Source organism: Schistocerca cancellata, chromosome 7 (genome assembly GCF_023864275.1).
Source record: "Schistocerca cancellata isolate TAMUIC-IGC-003103 chromosome 7, iqSchCanc2.1, whole genome shotgun sequence".
Lineage (NCBI taxonomy): Eukaryota > Metazoa > Arthropoda > Insecta > Orthoptera > Acrididae > Schistocerca > Schistocerca cancellata.
In genome coordinates, this window is record NC_064632.1 from 136375051 (window position 1) to 136398207 (window position 23157).

The following is a 23157-nucleotide window of genomic DNA, read 5'->3' on the forward strand; positions in this document are numbered from 1 at the left end:
GTAGTATTCTAATCATAAGTTGATAACACCATGAATACAACATTCCTCTTTCCTCTTAAAATAGACTGCCGTGAAGAAAACAAAACAGCACAATTTTGTGTTGCAGCTTATGTTTAAAATTATATGCATGTGGAGAAAGAATATATGGAAGAAACAATTTGGCTAATGGTTTAAATAACCTGATATCTAAGTTAAAACTCACTGTGAGAAGGAAAATGAAACCACACATTTTCTCCGCACAGCACTTTGTTTCTTACAGTCAGTTTTAACATAAAAATCTGAACACTATTGTTTAAAAAGTCATATAGCCTATGTCCATCTCAGTGTTAGCAGAGTATCATGTAAATAATTGAGGTAAAAGCATCAATAACTTTCTGATATTTTTGCTAACAATGTTTCCCCTTTACATCACATACAAGTTGTGTCCAAAAAGTCACGAAAAATATATATAGCACTTCACCCTTGACTGGTAAGCCTCCTGGAAGGCCTCAACTTGAATCTCATTTAAGAGTGTTGTCGCAACCTTTTGAATGTCTTCAGTGCTCTTAAAACAGCATCCTTTGAATGTGGTTTTAATCCTGGGTAACAGGAAGTAGTCCAGCAGAGAAAGGCCAGGTGTGTAGGGTGCCTGCAGCAGCACTGCCAAGTTGTGCTTGCTCAGGTACTTGCTGACGTGCAGACACATCTAGCTGGGCGCATTGTCATGATGCAGCAGCCAGGTAGTGGTGATGTCTTTTTGCACTTGGAGGATCCTTTTTTTAAATCTTTTCGGGACATTAACATAGTGAAGAACATTAACAGTCTGTCCTTGGGGGTACAAACTCTTTGTGCACCAGACCCTTTCTGTCTCAATTTTCACCTTGGATTGTGCCATTCTGAACTTTGGCACTTTTTTTCAGGTCGCACACGGAAGTACATGTCTTGTTGCCAGTAATGGTGTTGCCAAATAATCCAGTTCAGTGTCCACACATTCCAACAGTTCACTCATGATCAACACTCGATTGGCCTTTTGTTCATCTGACAGAGTTTTTGGTACCAACTTGGTGCACACCTTTTTCATGTGCGGCTCCTCAATAACAATGCTGAACATGGAACTTTTTAGAATGTTCAGTGTGTCAGCTAAAAACTGAACACTCAATCAGCTGTCAGAATTCAACAATTCATAAACACAATTCACATTGTCTTTGTTTCTACTTGCTGATAATCTTTCAGAGCAAGGGCCATAATTTACCCCTTCCTGGCTGTCCTTAAACTTCTTCACCCACCTTGTAACTTGCCCGTTACTCATTGCAGACTCAATGTAGGTTTGCTTTAGTATTTTGTGCATCTTGGAAGGCTTTTTATTGAGCTTTGTGCAGAAATTCATTGCCCAACATTGTTCAACTGCATCAACCATCCGCATGTTGTTATGAGGTCACGAAGCAGAGGTGCACTTATTCAGTGATGCTGATGCTACTGGTGCTCAGAGCAGACTGAGATTTGGTGCACTGTAAAGCTTCTGCTGTCAATTCACACTACATAAGCACCTTTCCACAATGAAGTGGTATCGGTATATGTAGGAGATATACAGGAGATGACCCCTACATGTCCTGTTACCTGTGCTGTAACTGGTAAATGCTATGAGAGTCTTTTGTGCACAATCGTCATTCCAGCCCTTCAACAGCATGGATGTGTGATAAGATCACTTTTATGCAAGATGACACTGCTCCACACCCTGCACAGCAAGTGGAGCTGCTGGTACAAACATATTTCAGAAATGCTAAAATTATTAGCCGTCATTCCTCTATAGCCTGGTCTTTCAGATCACCTGATCTTAATCTGTGTGACTTCGGTTGTGGGGTTATATGAAAGATGTTGTGTTCAGTGCTCCAATTATGAACGTATTTGAATTGAAGTCGTGCATTGAGCAAAACATTCTGAATGTGATCCCTGAGACACTTCGATCTATTGTAGAACATTCTGTTTCTCAATTTCAACTTGGGGCAGATAATGGTGGACAGCACTCTTGAGTTTTGCACCAGTCTCATGACAGAAACTGATTTAATTTTAAATGATTAATGGAAAATATCATATAAATATGTGAAACAAATACTAACAAAGAGATAGAGGGCCTGGCCAGTACTTACCTCAGCTCAGTACAGCCGATAGATACACATAAAACAGAACCGAAAATTTACGTTCCTAGCTTTTGGAACAAATGTTCCTTCATTGGGTAGGAGAGAGGGGAAAGAAAGGGAAGAAGGGAAAGGAGATTCAGTTACTCACAACCCAGGTTATTAAGCAACAGGGAAAGGAAAATAGGGAGGGTAGCAAGGATGGAGGCATGGTTGTCAGAGGGAAGCCAAAGATATTCTACTGTAAGTACTGTGCCAGCTTCAAACCAAAGAGGATGCATATAGAAGTAAAGAGGTATATAGTATAAAGATAAACACAACTATGTAGGATGAAAAGAAGTGTGAATGGCTAAAGAGGAAAGGGAAAGAGGAGAAGACTGAAGAGTAAATGGGAGTGAGGTTGTTTAACGTAGGTTCAGTCCAGGGGGATGGCGGGATGAAAGGATGTGTTGGAGTGCCAGTTCCCATCTCCGCAGTTCAGAGGGACTGGTGTTGGGTGGGAGAAGCCAAATGGCACATACAGTGTAGCAGGTTCCTAGATCCCTAGAATTATGCTGGAGGGCATGCTCCGCTACTGGGTATTGGGCGTCTCCTAGGCGGACAGTTCGTCTGTGTCCGTTCATGCGCTCATCCAGTTTAGTTGTCATGCCGATGTAAAAGGCTGTGCAGTGCAGGCATGTCAGTTGATAAATGACATGTGTAGTTTCACACGTGACCCTGCCTTGAATTGTGTATGTTTTACCAGTAGCGTGGCTGGAGTAGGTGGTTGTGGGGGGATGCATGGGGCAGGTTTTGCAGTGGGGTCGGTTACAGGGGTAGGAACCGCTGGGTAGAGAGGGTAGTCTGGGAATATTGTAGGGTTTAATAAGGATGTTACGGAGGTTAGGAGGGCGACGAAAGGCAACTCTGGGTGGTGTGGGGAGAATTTTGTCAAGGGATGATCTCATTTCAGGGGTTGACTTGAGAAAGTCATATCCCTGGCGGAGTAATTTGTTGATGTTTTCGAGGCCAGGATAATATTGGGTGACAAGGGGGATGCTTCTGTGTGGTCTGGGGGTAGGAACATTGTTGTTGGATGGGGAGGAATGTATTGCTTGGGAAATCTGTTTGTGGACAAGGTCTGCAGGATAGTTGCGGGAGAGGAAAGCACTGGTCAGGTTATTGGTGTAATTGTTGAGGGATTTGTCACTGGAGCAGATACGTTTGCCATGAATACCTAGGCTGTAGGGAAGGAAGGGAGCATTTGATGTGGAAAGGATGGCAGCTATCAAAGTGAAGGTACTGTTGTTTGTTTGTGGGTTTGATATGGACAGAGGTCTGGATGTGAGCTTCAACAAGATGAAGGTCAACATCCAGGAAGGTGGCTTGGGTTTTGGAGAAGGACCAGGTGAAATTCAGATTCAAAAAGGAGTTGAGGTTATGGAGGAAACTAAGGAGTGTTTCTTCACCATGACTCCAGACCACAAAGATGTCATCTATAAACCTATACCAGGCCAGGGAAGCAGCTGTTGGGTCTTCAGGAAAGCCTCCTCCATGCGGCCCAAGAAGAGGTTGGCATAGGACGGAGCCATCCTGGTTCCCATGGCCATTCCCCTGATTTGTTTGTAGGTCTGGCCTTCAAAAGTGAAGTAATTATGGGTGAGGATGAAGTTGGTAAGTGTGATAAGGAACGAGGTTTTTGGAAGATCTTCGGGTGGGCGTTGGGAGAGGTAGTGCTCAAAGGAGAGAGACCATGGGTATGTGGGATGTTTGTGTAAAGGGATGTAGCATCTATGGTGACAAGAAAGGTTTCAGGTGGGAGAGGAGTGGGAATTGATTTGAGGTGTTCTAGGAAGTGGTTTGTGTCTTTGATGTAGGATGGGAGTCTGCGGGTGATAGGTTGGAGGTGCTGGTCTACCAGAGCTGAGATACGTTTGGTTGGAGCTTTGAAGCCTGCTACAATGGGACGGCCAGGATGGTTCTCTTTGTGGATTTTGGCTAATAGGTAGAAGGTAGGGGTACGTGGCTCAGGTGGAGTAAGTCTATGGAAGCCTTTGTGAGGCCTTGTGAGGGACCTTGGATTTTTAGGATTTTTTGCAGCTCAATCTGGATAGAGGGAATGGGATCCTGGGTAACAGCTTTGTAGGTTGAGGTGTCGGAGAGTTGACGCAGTCCTTCTGCCACATACTCCACACGGTCAAGTACGACAGTTGTGGAGCCTTTATCTGCCGGGAGGATGACAATAGAGCGGTCTATTTTCAGCTCCTTGATGGCACGGGATTCACAGTTTTGGCGGTTGTCGGGATGTTCTTCAAGGAGGACTGGGAGGCAACACTGGATGTGAGGAATTCCTGAAATGTCTGCAAGGGATAGTTTTGGGGGAGGGGAGGAGGATCCCTTTGAGAAGGCAGTCAGAACTGTTCTAGACAGGGTTCAACACTGGGTCTAGTATTTGGGGGCTGTGTTTGGGTAGTGAAGTGATATTTCCAGTTGAGGTTCCGGTTGAATGAGAGGAGATCTTTAACCAGGGCAGTGTGGTTGAATTTAGGTGTGGGGCTAAAGGTTAAGCCTTTTGATAGAACAGATGTCTCTGGAGGAGAGAGGGATCTGGATGAGAGGTTTAGGACGGAATTGGAACTTGTGATATGTGGCATTTGACTGTGGTTACAGTTGAGATTTGGTCTGTGTGTGGTATGAGCTGGGATGGGGAGATTGAGTAGAGTGGCTAGGCTAGGTTTGTTGGCTATGAGGGGGGGTTTGTTGAAGGTTCTGTTGTGGTTGGTGTTTGTGAGGGATAGGGAGAGGGACCCCACTTCTTAGGTGTTGCACTAGCACTGTGGATAGTTTTTTCAGGTGGTGTGTGGCATGGAACTCAAGTTTGCAGCTGGCTTCTAGGATGATGTTCCTGAGTGTGTTCTCCAAGAAAGGGTTCAAGAGGTGGAGGACTTTGAAGAGAGATAGGAGCTGTTGGGAGTGGTGGTTACATGAAGTAGTGTAGAGATTCAGGACAAGTTGGGTAAGTGCTAAGGATTGAAGGTTCTGGAAGTCCAGGAGAGACTGGTGGAAGGAGGAATTGCACCCGGAGATGGGAAGTTTTAAGGTAAGCCCTTTAGGGGTACTTCCAAAGGTTAAGCAGGACTGGAGGAAAAGTATGTGGGATTGCAGTTTGGCTACGGTGAATGCATGTTTCCAGAATGAATGTAAATAATGTGGTATAGGATTAGGGTACATAGTGGGTAACTGGGGGGTAGGGAAATTAAATAACTAAAGTTGAAATAGTAATCATAAGAAGGAATAATTTTGCTTTTTATGTGGCTTTTGGCCCCAGGACAATTAAAAACGAATGTCATTTCACTTTTTATGAGTTTTTTGCCTCAGGACAATTAAAAACTGATTTCTCCTACCCAGTGTGATACAACCTCATCATTGTCAATGAGCTTAGCTAACTACCAGTGGCACAACTATGAATTGCCAAATTTGTGCAATCATTCCTAATGAAGAGCATGGATGGTGTAATGTGCAACTCAATCCATAGCCATAATAGTGTGATTGATCTGTCAGTTTTAGCGGATCCCATTTATGTTAAGACGCTTACAGCGCCACCTAATGGTAGAATTTTTGTTAATTTTTTTTCCCCTCATGATTTCCCACCTGCATCAATAATATGCTGTTCTAATTTAATGTCACTCTGAGCTGTGGTTGTGTTTCTACAGCATTATGAAACTGGAAAAAACTGGAACTATAATTATGGATTCACTATAGTAGTATAGATTATATTGTGGAATGATGACTGCATTTGATTTAGGAGATTTGTGTGGTTGGTTATAATACTACTTCATGACTGTATGACCTGAGATTAATATTTATGCAATGAATATTTCCAAGTTCAGTTTCATCCAGATTCCCTTCTCATGTTCTTCTAAGTTTAACTGCTTTATACAATCAGCCTGTAGTGAATGAAATCCAAACCTAATTAAGTTTTTGGTTCAAGGCACCAGGAAATGATACAGTTTTTTTATTATTATTCTATAACATTTCTGGTGTGTTACTTACATATAAAAGACATTACAGTCCTAAGCAGTGAATGCAGGACACTGTCTATAATATTTGTTTTTTCTTTCTGTTCCTATGGTAAAACATTAAAGTACATTTTTTTCTTTTAGAATGAAGATAATATCCAGGCTAATCAGTACCATAACCCTTACTGAGAAAAGACTACACTTTTTATCTTCTCAGTGAAGACTTATGTAGTTTCTGTTTTGTGTTGTAACATCTGTAAATACGTGTCATCATAAGATTGTGCAGCACTTAGAATTCAAAGGCACACATGGGAATTTTGGACAATAAATAATGCGTTACTATTGGCGAAGGAGCAGGTAGTGAAAATCAATCACCAGACATGGTTTCACAGTGATGAAGTACAAATATGAATTTTCTTTATTCCTTTCTGTTTGCATTTTTAAGCAGGCACAGACAACATATTATGAAATGCCAATTGTCAACAGAAGGTAACAACTTCATTAACATTTTGAAACAGAATAATTTTAAGATTGTAATTGAACCATGAATGCTGGAGACTATCATTTCATTAGCTTCAGTGCTATGGAGTAAAGATGATTCCTCTTCAGAAAAGTATACAAGAAAAATATGCAAAAAAGGTTAATTTTTATTTTGTACATCATATTTCATAAAGCTGCCTTGTAATGTAGCATCACAGACAAATGCATATATTTAATAGTACACTATTTTCTTTTAATATTTCAGGGCTCTTTATCGATTTATTAAATTTAGTAATCAGCTGAGGTTTATGTATTGGCGCAAACACACAATACCAAAAATTTTCAGGGAAGTGGTCCGTAGAAATCCAAATAAAGTTGCCTTCTACTTTGAAAATAAGCAGTGGACTTTCTCTGAGGTAATTCAATGCAATTCTTTTCCTAAACTTCAATTAATTAGGATCTTGCAAACACATAACCAACATGTTTCATTTCATGCCATCTAGGTAGAAAAATATACAAATAAAATAGCTAATTATTTCAAAAAACAAGGCTACAAAAAAGGAGACTGCATTGCTGTAATGATGGACTCCAAACCAGAATTTGTTTTTGTTTGGCTTGGTCTTGCAAAAATTGGTGTCGTGGCAGCTCTTATAAACTCAAACCTCCGAAAGGCACCACTGACTCACTGCATTACAGCTGCCAATAGTTGTGCTATTATATTTGGCTCTGAAGTTTCAGAAGGTAATATATATGTTTATTTATATATATATGTATATGTATATGGCATACACACAAAATTCAAGCTTTCGCAACCAACGGTTGCTTCGTCAGGAAAGAGGGAAGGAGAGGGAAAGACGAAAGGATGTGGGTTTTTCCAATCCCGGGAGCGGAAAGACTTACCTTAAGGGGAAAAAAGGACAGGTATACACTCGCGCGCGCGCACACACACACATATCCATCCGCACATACACAGACACAAGCAGACATCCACATCCTTTCGTCTTTCCCTCTCCTTCCCTCTTTCCTGACGAAGCAACCGTTGGTTGTGAAAGCTTGAATTTTGTGTGTATGTTTGTGTATGTTTGTGTGTCTATCGACCTGCCAGCACTTTCGTTCAGTTAGTCACATCATCTTTGTTTTTAGATATATTTTTCCCACGTGGAATGTTTCCCTCTATTATATGTATATGTATATGGTTATTTACAGTATCAATGTTGAAATTAGAATGTAAACTATTTGCAAGTGGTCACATGTATTACAACAAAATTTATAATTAGTATTAAAATCAGTCATCTTATCATAAGTTGTTCCCATATTTGTAAATCCCATGTTTACACAGTAAATAAAGTTAAACAGTAATAAAGTTAATCAGCAAATGTAGCAAATTGAGGACAAGCATGAAACTCTTAGTCTCTAAAGATTGTAATATGATGAAGTGCTATTTTTCAGATCAGGCCAAGAATGTTTTGAAGTAATTTGAAATTCTCTCCTCTGGTATTACAGTCATATACTGATGTTGCTTTAGAGTACAAGTCACACATCAGAAAAGAATGGGTAGGTCACAGGAAGCTGAATTTAGGTCCTCTATCGGTCAGCCATGTAAACCACTGGACTGGGGCATCAGTCGTATACACTGAAATCCAATTTATCTAGAAAGTTAGTAAAGGCAAACCAACAACAACAGAGGTTTTAAATCAGCTCTCAGTAAACTGGAAATTATTATGAGTGGTGAAAACATTGAAACTTCATCCTGTATGTTCTCACTGCTAAAAGAACTTGTAACTTACCCCACATATATACATTCGGCACTAGTAAAACAAACCAGCTGCAATAGTAGAAAACAACATGACAGTTAAAACTTTCATTCACTCATGCATTCATTCATTCATCCATCAAGTTCTGTAGATCCCCCCCCACAAGAAGGAAGGATATGGAATGAGTCAAGATATACATTAACAAAAGACAAAGAAATAGCAAGTTATTTCAGAAACTTAACTTAATCTGTATGCTGTATTAACAGTAAACTGTCACTCTACTGCTTCATATTAGTCATGTTATGCAATCCAAATTTAATGACATAAATTAGAAAGAAAGCTGCTATTTTGAAAAAAAAAAAAAAAGCTGCTGCCTTCTCAGTTTTGCAATATGGCTGCTGTTTTTCTGCAGTTAATTTATTTACTAGGTTATAATAGTATTATTCAAAGAAATACTTTCCTATGTCTGTAAATACTGAGTCTTATTTCCATTTAGCTACTACTTGTTGTTCAGCTTGCCCTGTAGCTAACACAACTTCTCAATTCCTGAATTTAGATATTGAGGTAATTTGTAGAAGGAGATACTAATGAGGTATGTTTCCAATTTTATTTTGTTGGTGGAGACACTTTGACTCACATCAGCCAAGAACACTGGAATAATTGTTTGCATTCCAGTGAAGATAGATTATGGTGTGAAAATGGACCACAGTTACATGATAGATGTTATTCTCAGAAGTTATGTGAAACAACAGTATTGATGAAGAAAGGTTTATACAGCAAAATAAATCTTTTGCGACCAATTATAGGTATGTAATTGGTGAAAAAGGTCTAAAAACTGTGAATCTGCTGTAAATAATTGAAATAAAGTGAATGCAGGGAAACTGGAGAAGAAGAAACTGCGAATATTTGAGATGTTGTGCTGTATAAGGTGGAGAAAGTTAGCTAGTTCATACTCCAAACCTAGTCATGGTTTACTGTAATACTAGTATGTAATGACATAAGTTAACTGCAACAAAGAAGCTACTGCTTCATCTTAACTTAATTTTGCTATTGTGAAACTCTGTTTTCTATGCCACACAATGTCTCCATATTAACTTCCAGAATTTTTAATATTATTCTTCATATTGTTAAATGAAAAATATCCTCCAAATCCTCATGAACCCTCCTCCCTCCAAGCATGACATTCTGCAATATCCCCATGTTGTAAAATATCCATATGCCACTCTTGCTAGCAGTCCCTTGCCCTAGTGGCCATGTCCCTGTGAGTTATTGAGGAGTGGGATATGTCCCGTGCATTCACTGATAACTTCTTGTCCCTGTCTTGTCAATGCCATAGCAGTATTCACATACCAGCTTTGTTGCAACCATTGCCCAACATTGTGTGGGGTAACAAAAAACTACACAATCATATGTCGGCCACCACTATCCTGTGACAATGAGCCAAAACAATTACTCATTAGTAGTGCAAGCTATTCAGATAGACGTTGGTTTGCCAGCTACTTCAGATCTAATGTCATCTGGAATTATTCCCAGTCCCCTTTCCACTCCACTACAGATTCTTTGCACCACGCAGCTGGCAAACGTACATTCACACATCCCACTCCTAGACTCAGACCTTTTGTAATCACTGCCCTCATCCAGCTTTTCTGTCTTCCCCACACCAATGTCTCTTCCCCTACCTGTCGCTTGGCACTTATTCCCTTCAACAAACTCTGACCAATCACCCCACTTACTGGCTTTCTACTTCACTCTGTCTTTTATTTTTCTTTCTAATCATACCTGTAATTTTTCAATTTCAGTAATGTCCCAATACATTTACTCTTTCTCCATTCTAGATTCGATTCAATTCAATTTAGTTTATTAGTGTCCTTGTAGTACATCATCAAAATGACATAGGACTTGTCAATAATCATTACAATTTAAAATACATGTATATGAAAATTTATAATTGAATTCACTTGTCACTTAGACATTACAATTTTAATAGAACTATAAGAACATTAACATAAAAATATACAAGTAAGATAACAACGTCCAAAAAAAAAAAAAAATTGAAAAAGCTAGTGATTCTCACATAAAAGGTTATTTCCATTCTTACATTAACACTGTTTCACACTTTCATAGAAACAGCAAATATTTAAATGTGAGCAATTAACATATTTATTATGTCAGGGAAATATTAACTGCGCTTTTATTGTCAATGATTCATAAACTCTTCAATACTGTAAAAACTATTGCTCAATAACATGTTTTTTAATTCTCTTTTAAATATGTGCAGTTTTGGTATTATTTTTAGTTCTTTGGGGAGAGCACTGTAGAGGATTTTGGGCTGGTATAGTACACTTTTGTGATACATAGCTGTTTTATGAATTTCTCTGTGGAAATCATTCCTATTCCTTGTTTCATAGTTGTGAAATTCTCTGTTTAATGTAGAAAATTCCTCATGTTCTTTTAAGAAACATATGCTTTCATATATGTATAAGGATGGTAGTGTCATGATTTTTAATTTTTTGAAAGCATGCCTACAAGAGTCTCTATATCCTATACCTTTTATTATTCTGACTGCCTGCTTTTGTAGTCTAAATGAATGTTTTGTTAGACTGATGTTCCCCCAAAACTGTACACTGTATCTTAATAAACTGTGCATGAATGAGAAATAAACACATAACACTTTTTTAATATTACATGAGCTTTTAAGCATTTTAAGTATATAACATGTTTGACTTAATTTTTTGTTCAATGATATTACATGCTTTTCCCATCTTAAGTGTTCATCAAACCATACTCCCAAGAATTTAGTGTATGATGCTTGTTCTATCTTACATCTTACACTTGCCCAGTTCTACTGTAGGGTTAGTTTTTATTTTCTTTGTAATATGTGTGAAGTTGATCCACGTGCTTTTTTTTTTTTTTTTTTTTCCCCAATGAGTCTGTTTTCATTAAACCATCTGTCTGCTTTGTCTGTTGCTAATGTGACTTTTTCCTGTAAGTCAGCTTCACTATTTGCTTTAACAAACTTGTATCATCAGCAAACAGTATTGCCTCTGCTTCAGATAGTTGACGTGGTAGGTCATTGATAAATATTAAAAACAGTAATGGCCCTAATACAGATCCCTGGGGTACTCCATACAAAACTCTCTCGAATCTTGATGAATATGTCCTATTGCATGGCTTATCTCCACCTTCTGATACCTGTCCGACAGATATGATTCAAACCATTTGTGGGCAACTCCACGTATCCCATAGGCATATATCTTCCTAAGCAGTAACTTATGGTCGATGACATCAAAGGCCTTTGATAAGTCTAAAAACAATCCACAATTTAATTCCTTTCTATTTATGGAATTTAGAACAAGTTGCAAAAAATTGAAGATAGCTGTTTCAGCAGATCTTTACCACTCTTTCCTCAGAACTCTCCCAGCTTTGTGTAGCCTACACCTCCCACAAGCACATGATTTGTGTGCATGACAGTGCTCACGTTCACCAGTGTGGGAGCCAATTGTATGTTTTTGTTCCTGTGCTTGTGCCCTTAATCTGGTGTCCTGCATTCTTTTTGCTTGTGTGTATCCTATTATTAATAATCAACAATGTAGGAAAGGATAAGATTTCTACTTACCATATAGAAGACATTAAGCCACACACACACACACACACACACACACACACACACACACACACACCAGAATGCAACTATCATGTGGTGGTATTGAAACAGCAATCTGGAGGGGGCAGAGAAGGGGAAGGGATAATAGTGAATGGCTGGGGGGAGAGAAGAACACTGTCTGGCAGTGTGTCAGAGAGGGTGGAAACTGTGAGTGGGAGACATGGGAACTGTATGTTACCATAGGTTGAGTGCAGGATAATTATGGGAGTGTAGAATGTTTTGTAATGATAACGCCCATCTGCACAGTCCAGAAAAGCTGGTGGTGGAGGGGAGGATCCAGATGCATAGGGTAGTGAAGCAGCCACTGAAATCAAGCACGCTATGGTCAGGTGCATGTTGTGCCACAGGGTGGTCTACCCTGCTCTTGGGCACAGTTTGGCAGGGGCTGTTCATCCTGATGGACAGCTGGTTGGTAGTCATGCAAGTATAAAAAGCTGTGCAATGATTGCAGCACAGGTGGTAAATAACATGGCTGCTTTCACAGATGGCCTGGCCCTGACTGGGGTAGGATAAACTTTCGACAGGACTGGAATAAGAAGTGATGAGTGGGTGGATTGGGCAGGTGTTGCACCTGAGTCTTCCACAGAGATGTGGTCCTTGCGGCAAGGGATTGGTATTGTGAGTGGCATAGAGGTGGACTGGGATGTTGTGAAGGTTGGGTGGGTGATGGAACACAACTCAGGTAGGATGTCCTTCATTTCAGGATGTGATGATAGCTAATCAAAGCCCTGGAGAAGGATGTGAAACACTTATTCGAGTCCAGTGTAGTTACGGCTGACAAGAGGGCAGTCTTTGTGGCCGATTCTTGGGAGTTATGGGAGGATTGGGGGTGTGAGGGGAATGGCACAGGAGATCTGTTTGCAGACTAGCTCTGGGGGATAGTGCTCGTCTGTGAAGGTCCTGGTGAGGCCCTCAGCATACTGAGCAAGGGAGTTCTTGTCACTGCAGATAAGTTGTCCCCATGCAGTCAGGTGGTATGGGAGGGATTTTTTGGTGTGAAAGGGTTGACAGCTGTCAAAATGCAGGTGCTTTTGGTGGTTGATGGGTTTAATGTGGACAGAGGTGTGGTTGGAGCCATCAGAGAGTAGGTGGTCAGTGTCAATGAAAGTGGCACACTGGATTGAATACGACAAAGTGAATGGGATGCAAGATAAGCTGCTTGGGTTGTGAAGGCCCTGAATCCAGATCACGAAGATATCATCAATGAACTTGAATCAGACTAGGTGTTTGGCATTTTGGGAGGCTGGGAAGGTCTGCTCTAGATGGCCCATAAACAGGTTGGCATGGGGGGGGGGGGGGGGGGGTGCCATGCAGGTCGTCATGGCTGTGCTGCAGATTTGTTTTTATAATTTCCCTTCAAAGTAGTAGTAGTTGTGGGTTAGGATAAATTTAATAAGGTATATGAGGAATGAGTTAGTGGGCTTGGGGTCTGAAAGATGTTGGGAAAGGTAGTGTTCAATAGTGATAAGACCACAGGCATCACGGATGTTGGCGTATAGAGAGGTGGTATCAACAGTGACAAGTAGAAATCCAGGAGCTAAAGGGGTGGGGATGGAGGAGATTTGGAGAAGGAAGTGGTCAGTGTCTTTGACCAACACCTCCAACTAATTGCTTGTAACCTAGTGTCTCATGTCAATGAGAGCCAAAATTCTTTCAGTAGGGGCACGATTAACCAGCCACAATGGAGCATCCAGTATTGTACGGTTTGTGGATTTTGGGGAGCATGAATGAGGTGGGAGTGCAAGGTGTCATAGGGATGAGGAGAAGGGAAATGGATTCAGGGGAGAGGTTCTGGGAAGTGTCTAAGGATTTAAGCAGTGATTGGAGATTGCGTTGGACTTCTGGGATGGGATCACTCTGGCAGAATTTATAGGTGGAGGAATAAGATAATTGGTGGAGGCCTTCTGCCATGTAATCACTGTGATTCAAAACAGTGGCAGAACCTTTGTCTGCAGGTAGGACTATTAGGTCAGGATTTGTTTTGGGGTTGTGTATGGTTATTATTTTGTCTGCTAAAAGTTTGGTGTTCTGAGGAAGGGGCCTGGGGAAGGATGGTGGGGCTAAGTTGGAGGTAAGGAATTCCTGGAAGAAAACCAGCGAGTGGTTTGGTAGGAGGGGAGGAGGATCACAGTTGGATGGTGGTATGAAATGGGAGAGGCAGGGTTCAAGTGTTGGAATTCGGTTGGTTTCAATTGGAAGGATTGGTGGCAGAGAAGTGCTTCCAACACAGGAATCAGCAGGAGGAAAGCAGGACTTTCACAAGACCGGCATGGTTAAATTTGGGTGTCGAAATAAAAGTGAGGCCATTGGATGGGACTGAAACTATTGTGAAGTTGAGGGTTTTGGTGGAAGGGTTAACAACATTGTTATGGGAATGTTTCAGGCCTCAACTAGGTGGAGTATTGGCAAGGAATTTTGGGGGCTGTGGCAAGTTGAAAAGGCACAGTGTAGGTGCTATGAGGGGTGGGCAAGGAGGAATACTGAGGGTTGGATCGGGGTTGGCTAGTGATGCTGTGAGGTGGCAGTAGGATAGCAGCAGGTTGGATAACTTATGGTATTAGTGTCAGTGCTCCTCCAGGTGCTGGAGAGCAAGGGATTCAATGTTGGTGAAGTGATGTCTGGAGCACGGATTGCAGAGTATTAGTATCTTGCAGAGGTAGTAGAGGAGGTACTGAGATGCCTGTGCCATGGAGATGTGTTTTTGCAGTACCAGGTTTGTAAGAACCAGGGAATGGCAGAATCTGAAAAGGTGTAGGTTATTGTGTAAGGAGGGGTGGGATCTAGAGAAAGGAACTTTTTAATAAGGTCTTTTTAGCGGATTCTATGGTTTATGCAGCATTTGCAAAACAGAATGTGGGACTGGGATTTAGACGGGGAAGGAAATAATTTTCTGAACTTGTGCAGAAAGATGGAGCAGGGATCCACTGTGGCAACAGTGGTGTAAACTAAATGGGAATGATGCAGAAATAGGCAAAATAGATGTTGATGGTTGTGAGAGGAGCTGAATAAGAGAAAAGATGCATAAAAAATTCATAAAGACATGCAGAAACATGCACAGGTAAGCAGAAACATGCACAGATATGTAAGAATACGTGCACACATAAAACCACACAAAATGCATGAAACAACATAAAAATGTACAGAAATGTAGGAGAAAAGGAATCACAAGTTCATGTGGCATAGCCAGGTGTGGAAAATAAAACACTAAAGTACATCAGGGTGAGGGATGATCAGTAGAAATAAATACAACTATCAGAGGATAGAATCTGGGGGGCGGGGGAGGGGCGGCAGATGCTGCATCAAAAACCCGCATGGTCATGAAGCTTGTTTTCTGTGCAGACAATCATTGATACAGTGTAGTTTGGAAGTAGATGTTGTTTCAAAAACAGTGAATAAAAGACGGAAGAAGAGAAAAAACAGTACTCAGAAGAGTAATGCTATAGAGAAGAGTAACAGAGGAAAACATCACTGGGATTGAGGGTGGAAGAAAACCTGTTTGACAAAATCAAACAATGGAAACTTCAGATAGGAATATCAACAGTGTAGAATAGTGTGTGACTTACCATAAAGAAGATACGTTAAGTTGCAGAAAGGCATAATTAAGACACTTAACAACAGCCTTTATCAGCAAAAAAGAAACACACACCATTCACACACACAAGCAAACACACCTCACACATATATAACTACCAACTCCGGCAGGTTGGCAAAGAATTCATTTATCACACGGGATGGAAGCAACAGTCTGGAGGGGACAAATATGGGGAAGGGTAGTAGTGTATAGGTAAGGGGGAGAGAGGAACACTTTCTGGTGGAGTGTGCAGGGACTAGAATGTCAATAGGTGCAGTATAAGGGGGTTGTGGGGAAAAAAGATGCAAAAAAAAGGAGCAAAAAAGGGAGAGGAGCAGGGGAAGATGAGCAGGTGCACTGGCAGACAAAGATGGTCGGAAATGATAATGGGAAGGATATGATAGGACAGAGGGGTGAAAACTGTTGGATGGAGGATGTGGGGACACTATGACACCATAGGTTGAGGCCGGGATCGTTACGGGAGCAGAGAATTTGTTTTAAGGTTAACAAGAACTCCTTTGCTCAGTGAACCAAGGGCCTCACCAAGGCCTTCACAGACAGGCACTGTCTCCCAGACCTAGTCTTCTAACAGATCACCTGTGCCATTTCATTTCACAGCCCTAATCCTCCCACTACCAAGTACCAGCCACAACATAGAGTCCTCTTAGTCAGCCATTACCACCCTGGATTTTGACAAGTATCTTATCTCTGTAGAAGACTCAGGTACAAGACCTGCCCAGTCCACTCACTCAGCACTACATATTCCAGTTCTGTCGCAAGTTTATTCTACCCCATCATAGGGTGGGCCAATTGTGAAAGCAGCAATATCATTTACCAGCTCTGCTACAATCTTTGTACAGCTTTCTATATTGGTATGACTACCATCCAGCTGTCCACCAAGATAAGCCACCCCCAAATTGTGCCCAAAAGCAGGGTAGATCACTCTGTGGGGCAACATGCAGCTGAGCACAATATGCTTGATTGCAATGACTGCCTCACTACCCAGGCCATCGATCCTCCCCCCCACCACCAACTTTTCTGGACAGTGCAGATGGGAGTTATATTTACAACACATTCTCCACTCTCATAATTATCCCAGCCACAACTTATGGTAACACACTGTCCCCACACACTTCACCCAACAGTTTCCACCCCCTCTGGCCTATCGCTTCTCTCCATTTTCGTCTCCCACACTCTGTTTGCTGCCCTCTGCCAATGCATCCGCCCGTCTTTCCCTGCTCATTTCCTTTTTTACTCCTTTATTCCCAGCATCCCTGCCCCACAATCTCCTGATGCTGTGCCTCTTGGCATTCTAGTCCCTGCACAAACTGCCAGACAGCATTCCTCCCCCCCCCCCTGCTGCCTCTGCTACCTGAACATTACTGTCTCTTCCCCTTCCCTGCCCCTCCACATTGCTGCTTCCATTCCATGTGATAGTTGCATTCTGGAGTTGGCAGTCTCGTGTGTGTGTGTGTGTGTGTGTGTGTGTGTGTGTGTGTGTGTGTGTGTGTGTGTGTGTGCAGTAGCTGATACTTTACCACTTGTTTTGCCTACTTTTCAATGAGTATATATCTTGCCTTGTACTATCTTCTATTAAATTTATTATAAATTATCTAAAACCAAATGATCACAAGTGTTAAATAGGTTACTGAATGTGTCCAATGATGTGATTTACATGTAGAGTTTATGAGTAAAACTACTCTTATAAATCACAAATTCTTTTGTGTTTTGTTTCACAGTCCAAAATATATACAAGCTACAGTGTCATGGAGCTTTTTGATATGATGAATAATATTGATATGTGTATTACAGTAATTCTTTTCCATGCCATTAACATTATTCTGTTTCGGAAACATTTCATGTTTACTTTTCAGCTATCAGTGAAGTACTAGACACAGTAGCAGGAAAGCCGCTGTATCAGCTTAATGAAACTGTTAATTCTGAGGTGGTTGCCACTGCTACAAATCTTGGTAATGAACTGGCAACATCAGTAGATGGTAGTGCTCCTGAGTACCCAATGTGTAGCCTTAGTGACAAGCTTATCTACATCTACACCTCTGGCACTACAGGTTTTCCCAAAGCTGCAGTCATAACACATACAAGGTGTGTACTTTTTTCAGATATTAGACATTTTATGCATTATTTCCTGAACTTTATTATTAATATTCTGGATTTTAAATCTTGGTTTTCATGGTCCACAATTACTTGAAACAACATACCTTTCAGGTATCTTCAGTACCTCTATTGGAATAGGGTCCTTACTGATTTTTCTATTCACTATTAATTATGAATATTGTCATCCTCCTGTTTTCCAGCAAAAAATGCAATAAAATCTTTTTGGGTTACCAAACACAATATGTAGTGAGTGCCCCTGTTGGACTGTGCACATGTTAAGCAACTTTGCATAACTGGCAGCAAGGGTAAATTCTAGTCCACTGATGACAATCTCTGTGTATGTCCGGCCACACAAACCTCTGTAACACCAGCTTAAACATTGTGCACACTCCAGGGTGACAAAGGTTATGGAAGTTATTGAACACTGTCCAGGGGAATGCAGTTTGTACATACAGTCATGATCTGCTGTGCATTACATCCCAGTACGCCTTGCCAATTTCACCCAGCATTTTGACCAGTTGCCATTTTAGTGAAGTTTTATAATTGAGTAATACTGCTTGTAGTTCATGGTCTTCTTGCTGCATGACTGCTAACACTGTCATGTTCAATGGTTGTGAAATACCAAATAAGCAGTTCGCCATCACATTGGTCAGTCCGGAAATGTGCCACAAGTCTGTAGTGAATTGGCATATAAACTCGAGTTGAGAGTGCTCACATAGTGAGCAGTTGTCATTCTTCTTACGGAATGCATATACCAGCTATTTATTATCAGTATGAACTGCGAAATCCTGTGCCTTGACCTGTGGCCTGAAGTGCTTGATGGATTGGTAGATAGCCAACAGCTCCCCATCACATGTCCTCCAACACTGCTGTGAAGGTGTCATTTTATGCAAAAAAATATTCCAATGGCTGCCATGCACCACCTACCCATCCTTGCAAAGCTGGCTGGCATCAACCACTAAGGTGAGCAAAGCATAAAGTTTAGGGTGAGTGAGTAGGGTGGCCTGAGCAAGGCTGTTTTTCATAGCTATGAATGCTGCATCCGTACTCCCATTCCATTGCATGGGTGCATTATCTCGTACTTTTGCACCTGATAGTGCTGCATTTAAAAGCACTGTTGCTCGGCAATATGTGGTAATGAAGCTGGTAAAAATTTACCATCCCAAGGTATCTGCATAGCTCTTTTATGGTGGTAGGCTATGACAGTTGTAATATGGCCCTCTACTTTTTCTGGTAATGTTTCAGAGCCAGAGGATGATATGTGATGGCTCAGAAATTCAACTTCAGGCTGGCCAAAATTGCATTTCACAGTTTTTAAAACTTCGCTGTACTTCTCCAGTCACACAAAGTGACTGTGATGCTGTTCTCTAGTTTCTGAATAGACCAAAACATTGTCCAGACAAGCAAAGTGTCAAGTTAACCCACCAAGATAGAATCTATAAACTGCTGCCTGGTCTGTGCAGTGTTCCACAACCTGAATGTCACAAACTTCAACTCTAACAATCTGAAGGGTGGATAGCTGTCTCGGGAATGTGCTCTGGCATGACTGGTTTCTTCATATAGGCCTTAGTGCAGTTAATGGCTCTAAATATTGTTGAACTATGAAAGATGTGGTTGTAGTCACTTAATAATGGTACCAGATAGCGGTCAGGAATAGTCTTGGCATTCAGCACTTGATAATCACTGCATAGATACCAGGTTCCACATTTTTTTAGGGGCTATGCATAATACTGATGCTCAATGCTGCACGATGGGCAAATAATTTCCTCAGTCAACTTAAGATCAAATTTTGCTTTTGCTATTGCGAGGCATCCAGGTGCTAATCTGCATGGGTAACATGACATGGGTGGTCCATCTGCAGTTTTGATGTGGTGGACAGTGTGATGCAACACCTGTTGTGGCACTCACAGTGGTCTAGTTAAGGCTGGAAAATCTTGCACAATCACATGGTAAACTTCATCTACTACTGTACAAGCTTGATGCTGCTGGTTCTAGTATGATGGTGATTTCCAGCAGCTGTCAAACCAGTAAGGCTATGCACAAGCCGGGCATCAGACATATCAGGCAAAAGTTTGAAATATGCTAAGAAGTAGGCAACTATTATTGCCTCACCCACATCCACTACCATGAAATTCCATGTTAACTGTTTATGCAGGACTAGATTCACATCCCCATGCTGCATACCATAAGTTGGCATTTCTGTATTGTTAGCTAATGCCAAGTTGACTGCCACACATAGCCTGCAGCTGCGGAGTGACTTCCTCAGTAAAATACTTATATCAGACCCTGTATCTATTGGGTATTTCCTTCCTGAGGTCCAACCCATTACAAATAGGTACTGAAAATTGTGGCAGTCAGTGGTGCATACTAATGACCACCGTCCCCATTTGGGAATGTGCATGGGCTTGTACACATTTTCACCTGTTCACCATGTCTGTGGTGGTTCCAGCAAACTGTGGAGCCAGACTCTGATGCAGAATTTGAAGTGCAGTGACTCCTTGAATGTCTTAAGTTGGCTACATCCTCTACAGTGGCTTTTATTACCATGTGAAAGCACAGCTGTCATCTGTGCACTTAAGGGATCCACCTTGGCAGCTAGGGCATTATAATCGGCACACGACACAGTAGGGGTTATGGATGTATCACTGATGGAACAGTTACTGTACTGACCTGCGAGCACAGTGTGATAGCGTCTTGAATGCAGTCAGCGAGTTCTGTGACTACATCCATATCTGACCATGTGTGAGTGATGGCTTTTACCTAGGTTGACAGATGGTTGCTCCAAATTGTGTGTTGTCAGGAATGGTGTCAATGTCTACTTTGCTGTGAAGATGGTGATGATGGTATTGTGGGAGCTTCCTGTAGCACATTTCTTCTTGAGTCAATACCTGGCGAATGTGATCTTCCTATAAAGCCACTATACAGTGCATAGCTCTGCTTTTAATCTGTCATAGGTGTTTTCCATTGGAGGAGCTGAATTTAGGAATATGGACAAGTCAAGGTATAATTTAATGAAAGACCATCAGAACTGCAAACAATGTATTCCAGTCAGTATGGTCAAAAGCTTTCTCCAAATCTACAAATGATATAAACATAGGTTCAGTATCTTTCTTAAGATAAGGCATTGGGTCAGTGTTGCCCCATGTATTCCTACATTTCTCGGGAAAATGGTACGTAAATGATTAGAATAGCAATTCGCTGTGACAGGTGTAATGGCCACCAGAGTGCATTAGTGTTACTTGCGTGTAGTACTGTACTGGCCTGGTATATAAAGGGTGTAAACAGCATCAGATGTTGAGTGATCTCTGTGAAGGACACAGACATGCTGTGTAATCATGTGAGACTGTGTTATCAGCACCTAACATAGTTTGAAAGGGGGGGGGGGCCTCATTGTGGGTCTCCACTTAGCCAACTGATCTGATCGTGCAATATCCAGATTTGTGGGGCTTTCATTTGTGACAGTTGTTTGATGTTGGACTTCATGGGAATGAGAGGGCAGGCATACTAGCTATCATGGTTCCAGTTGACTCTGTCTGACCACTACAATGGTTGATCATCATGTGCACCAAGTGTATTGTAGCTCCTTCACATCTGCACCTGCCATCCAAGAACAGGTAATGGACTTGCAGCAATACTGTGTGTCTTCCCACATGTTTGGTTGGAGACTGGCTGCAGCTGGATTATGGTATTACTCTCCCATATGTAGGCTGCCATTAACTTCTTAACAGAAATGGCTCCATTTGTAGTGGTGTCATGGTCGGGAAACATGGACTGCTGATGAGGGATATCGCACTGTACTCAGCCTTGAATTGTAGTCTGCATCAGCAAATATAATGGTGACCTGGGAAGAGGTCTATTTCTTCCAATGTTTTGAAGAGGCACAACTCTGCTACTCCTGGTGTCATGGAATGAGGAGCCATCTGGTATGACTTCAGGTCACAACTAACAGTGACTGAGAGAACTCTGACAGCACAACGGTATGTCATAGCCTCATGTTACCTCTCATGCAACAGTATTGTTGTGCCATTTTTCAATAGGACAATGTTCATCTACAAATGGCACGTGGCACTTTGAGCTGTCTGCTTGACACTGAGAAACTCTCCCCAACAGAACATGTGTGGGATCAGTTTGGATATCAAGTACCAGTTACAATAATTGTGGGCCAGCTTACCTCAGGAAAAGATACAACTACTTTGACATACTTCCCAACCAAATTGGTGCATGCTTTCAGCTTACAGGGGAACAATGTCATACTGTTAAGTGTGCTCATACTACCACATTCTTTGTGAATTTGACTTGTATTGTAATCACAGAAACAACATTACACACCTTCTCAACCCATGTACGTTCACTTCATTTCCTCTTCTTCTGGGTGCTTCACTTTTATTGTCAGGCAGTGTATATCTTGCATACCACATAGAATAGTTTTGTTATGGAATGTTCTTTCATGGATCTCAATAATTCAAAGAGAATGTCTTCCATTCCAGATGCTTTACTTCTACTCTGGTCTTTCATATATCTGTCAAATACTTCTCACAATATCACATCCCCAATCTCATCTTAATCTACTTCCTCTTCCCTTTCTGAAATACTGTCTTCAATCAAATTTCCCTAGCACAAGCTCTCTATATATTCCTCCCACCTGCGAGCCTTCCCTTCTTTGCTAAATATTGTCTTCTGATCTTTTATTGATACAGCCATATTCGTAATTGCCAGCGGCACATCACTGATGTAAAAATTTTAGCCTCTTGCTAGTTGGTATACATTTGTACTGGTGTGGAAAGTTCTTAAGCAATCACAGATCAAGCAAGCGAGGTCAGTCACATCACACAGGGGGTATTTATACTGATCTCTTCAGCAATCATTTTGGTATAGCTGAGGCCACGTGTTGGATCGCTGGGTGTGTGTTGTCAAATAGGCAGCACTTCTAGAATGGATCGATATTGTGTCTATTTGGTTGTGGATGGGCAGGTCACTGCAGCCTGTTCAGGAGTGAAGTGACAGACTGTGCCTGTGGACTTGTGCAATGGGCATCTTTCTGATTTTGATAAGCCTATTCATTCAGTCTGTTTAGACTGAGGCTCCTTGGTTTACTGACTGTCAGACTATATTTACTTGGTGGATTCCTTGTAATTCTACAATACTCCATGTGCTCTCTTGTGTTGTTTTTAAAAGGGGCAGGAGTGCTGTGTTCACATGGTGGAATTATTAGTGGAAGTTATTTGCTTACCTAAGGTAACTGTGTTGAAATGCACTCGGGGAACATTAAGGGTGCGTTGTTTTTAACTGTGTCTTTCATCTGTTGTAGAATCCTGTGCAAATTTGTTTGGTGCAAGAGAACAGGCAGGGTATTATGTACTGGTGGGGCTCTTGTATCCCATGGGTGCTATGGAAATTTATCTGAAGACTGCTGAAAGTCTTTGCCCAGCTCTGACCGCTCCCATCAAATTGCATACGCTTG

At 41.4% G+C, this 23157-nt stretch overlaps 1 protein-coding gene across 1 annotated transcript in view; it reads left to right on the forward strand.

The window, feature by feature from the left end:
* The window catches only part of LOC126092443 (long-chain fatty acid transport protein 1-like), a 172097-nt gene that overhangs the window by 90484 nt on the left and 58456 nt on the right, over window positions 1-23157 (forward strand). The window contains exons 2-4 of the mRNA XM_049908044.1: window positions 6858-7008; window positions 7096-7333; window positions 17456-17684. Coding sequence (XP_049764001.1) covers window positions 6858-7008; window positions 7096-7333; window positions 17456-17684 — 618 coding nt within the window. The remainder of the gene's footprint in view (window positions 1-6857; window positions 7009-7095; window positions 7334-17455; window positions 17685-23157) is intronic.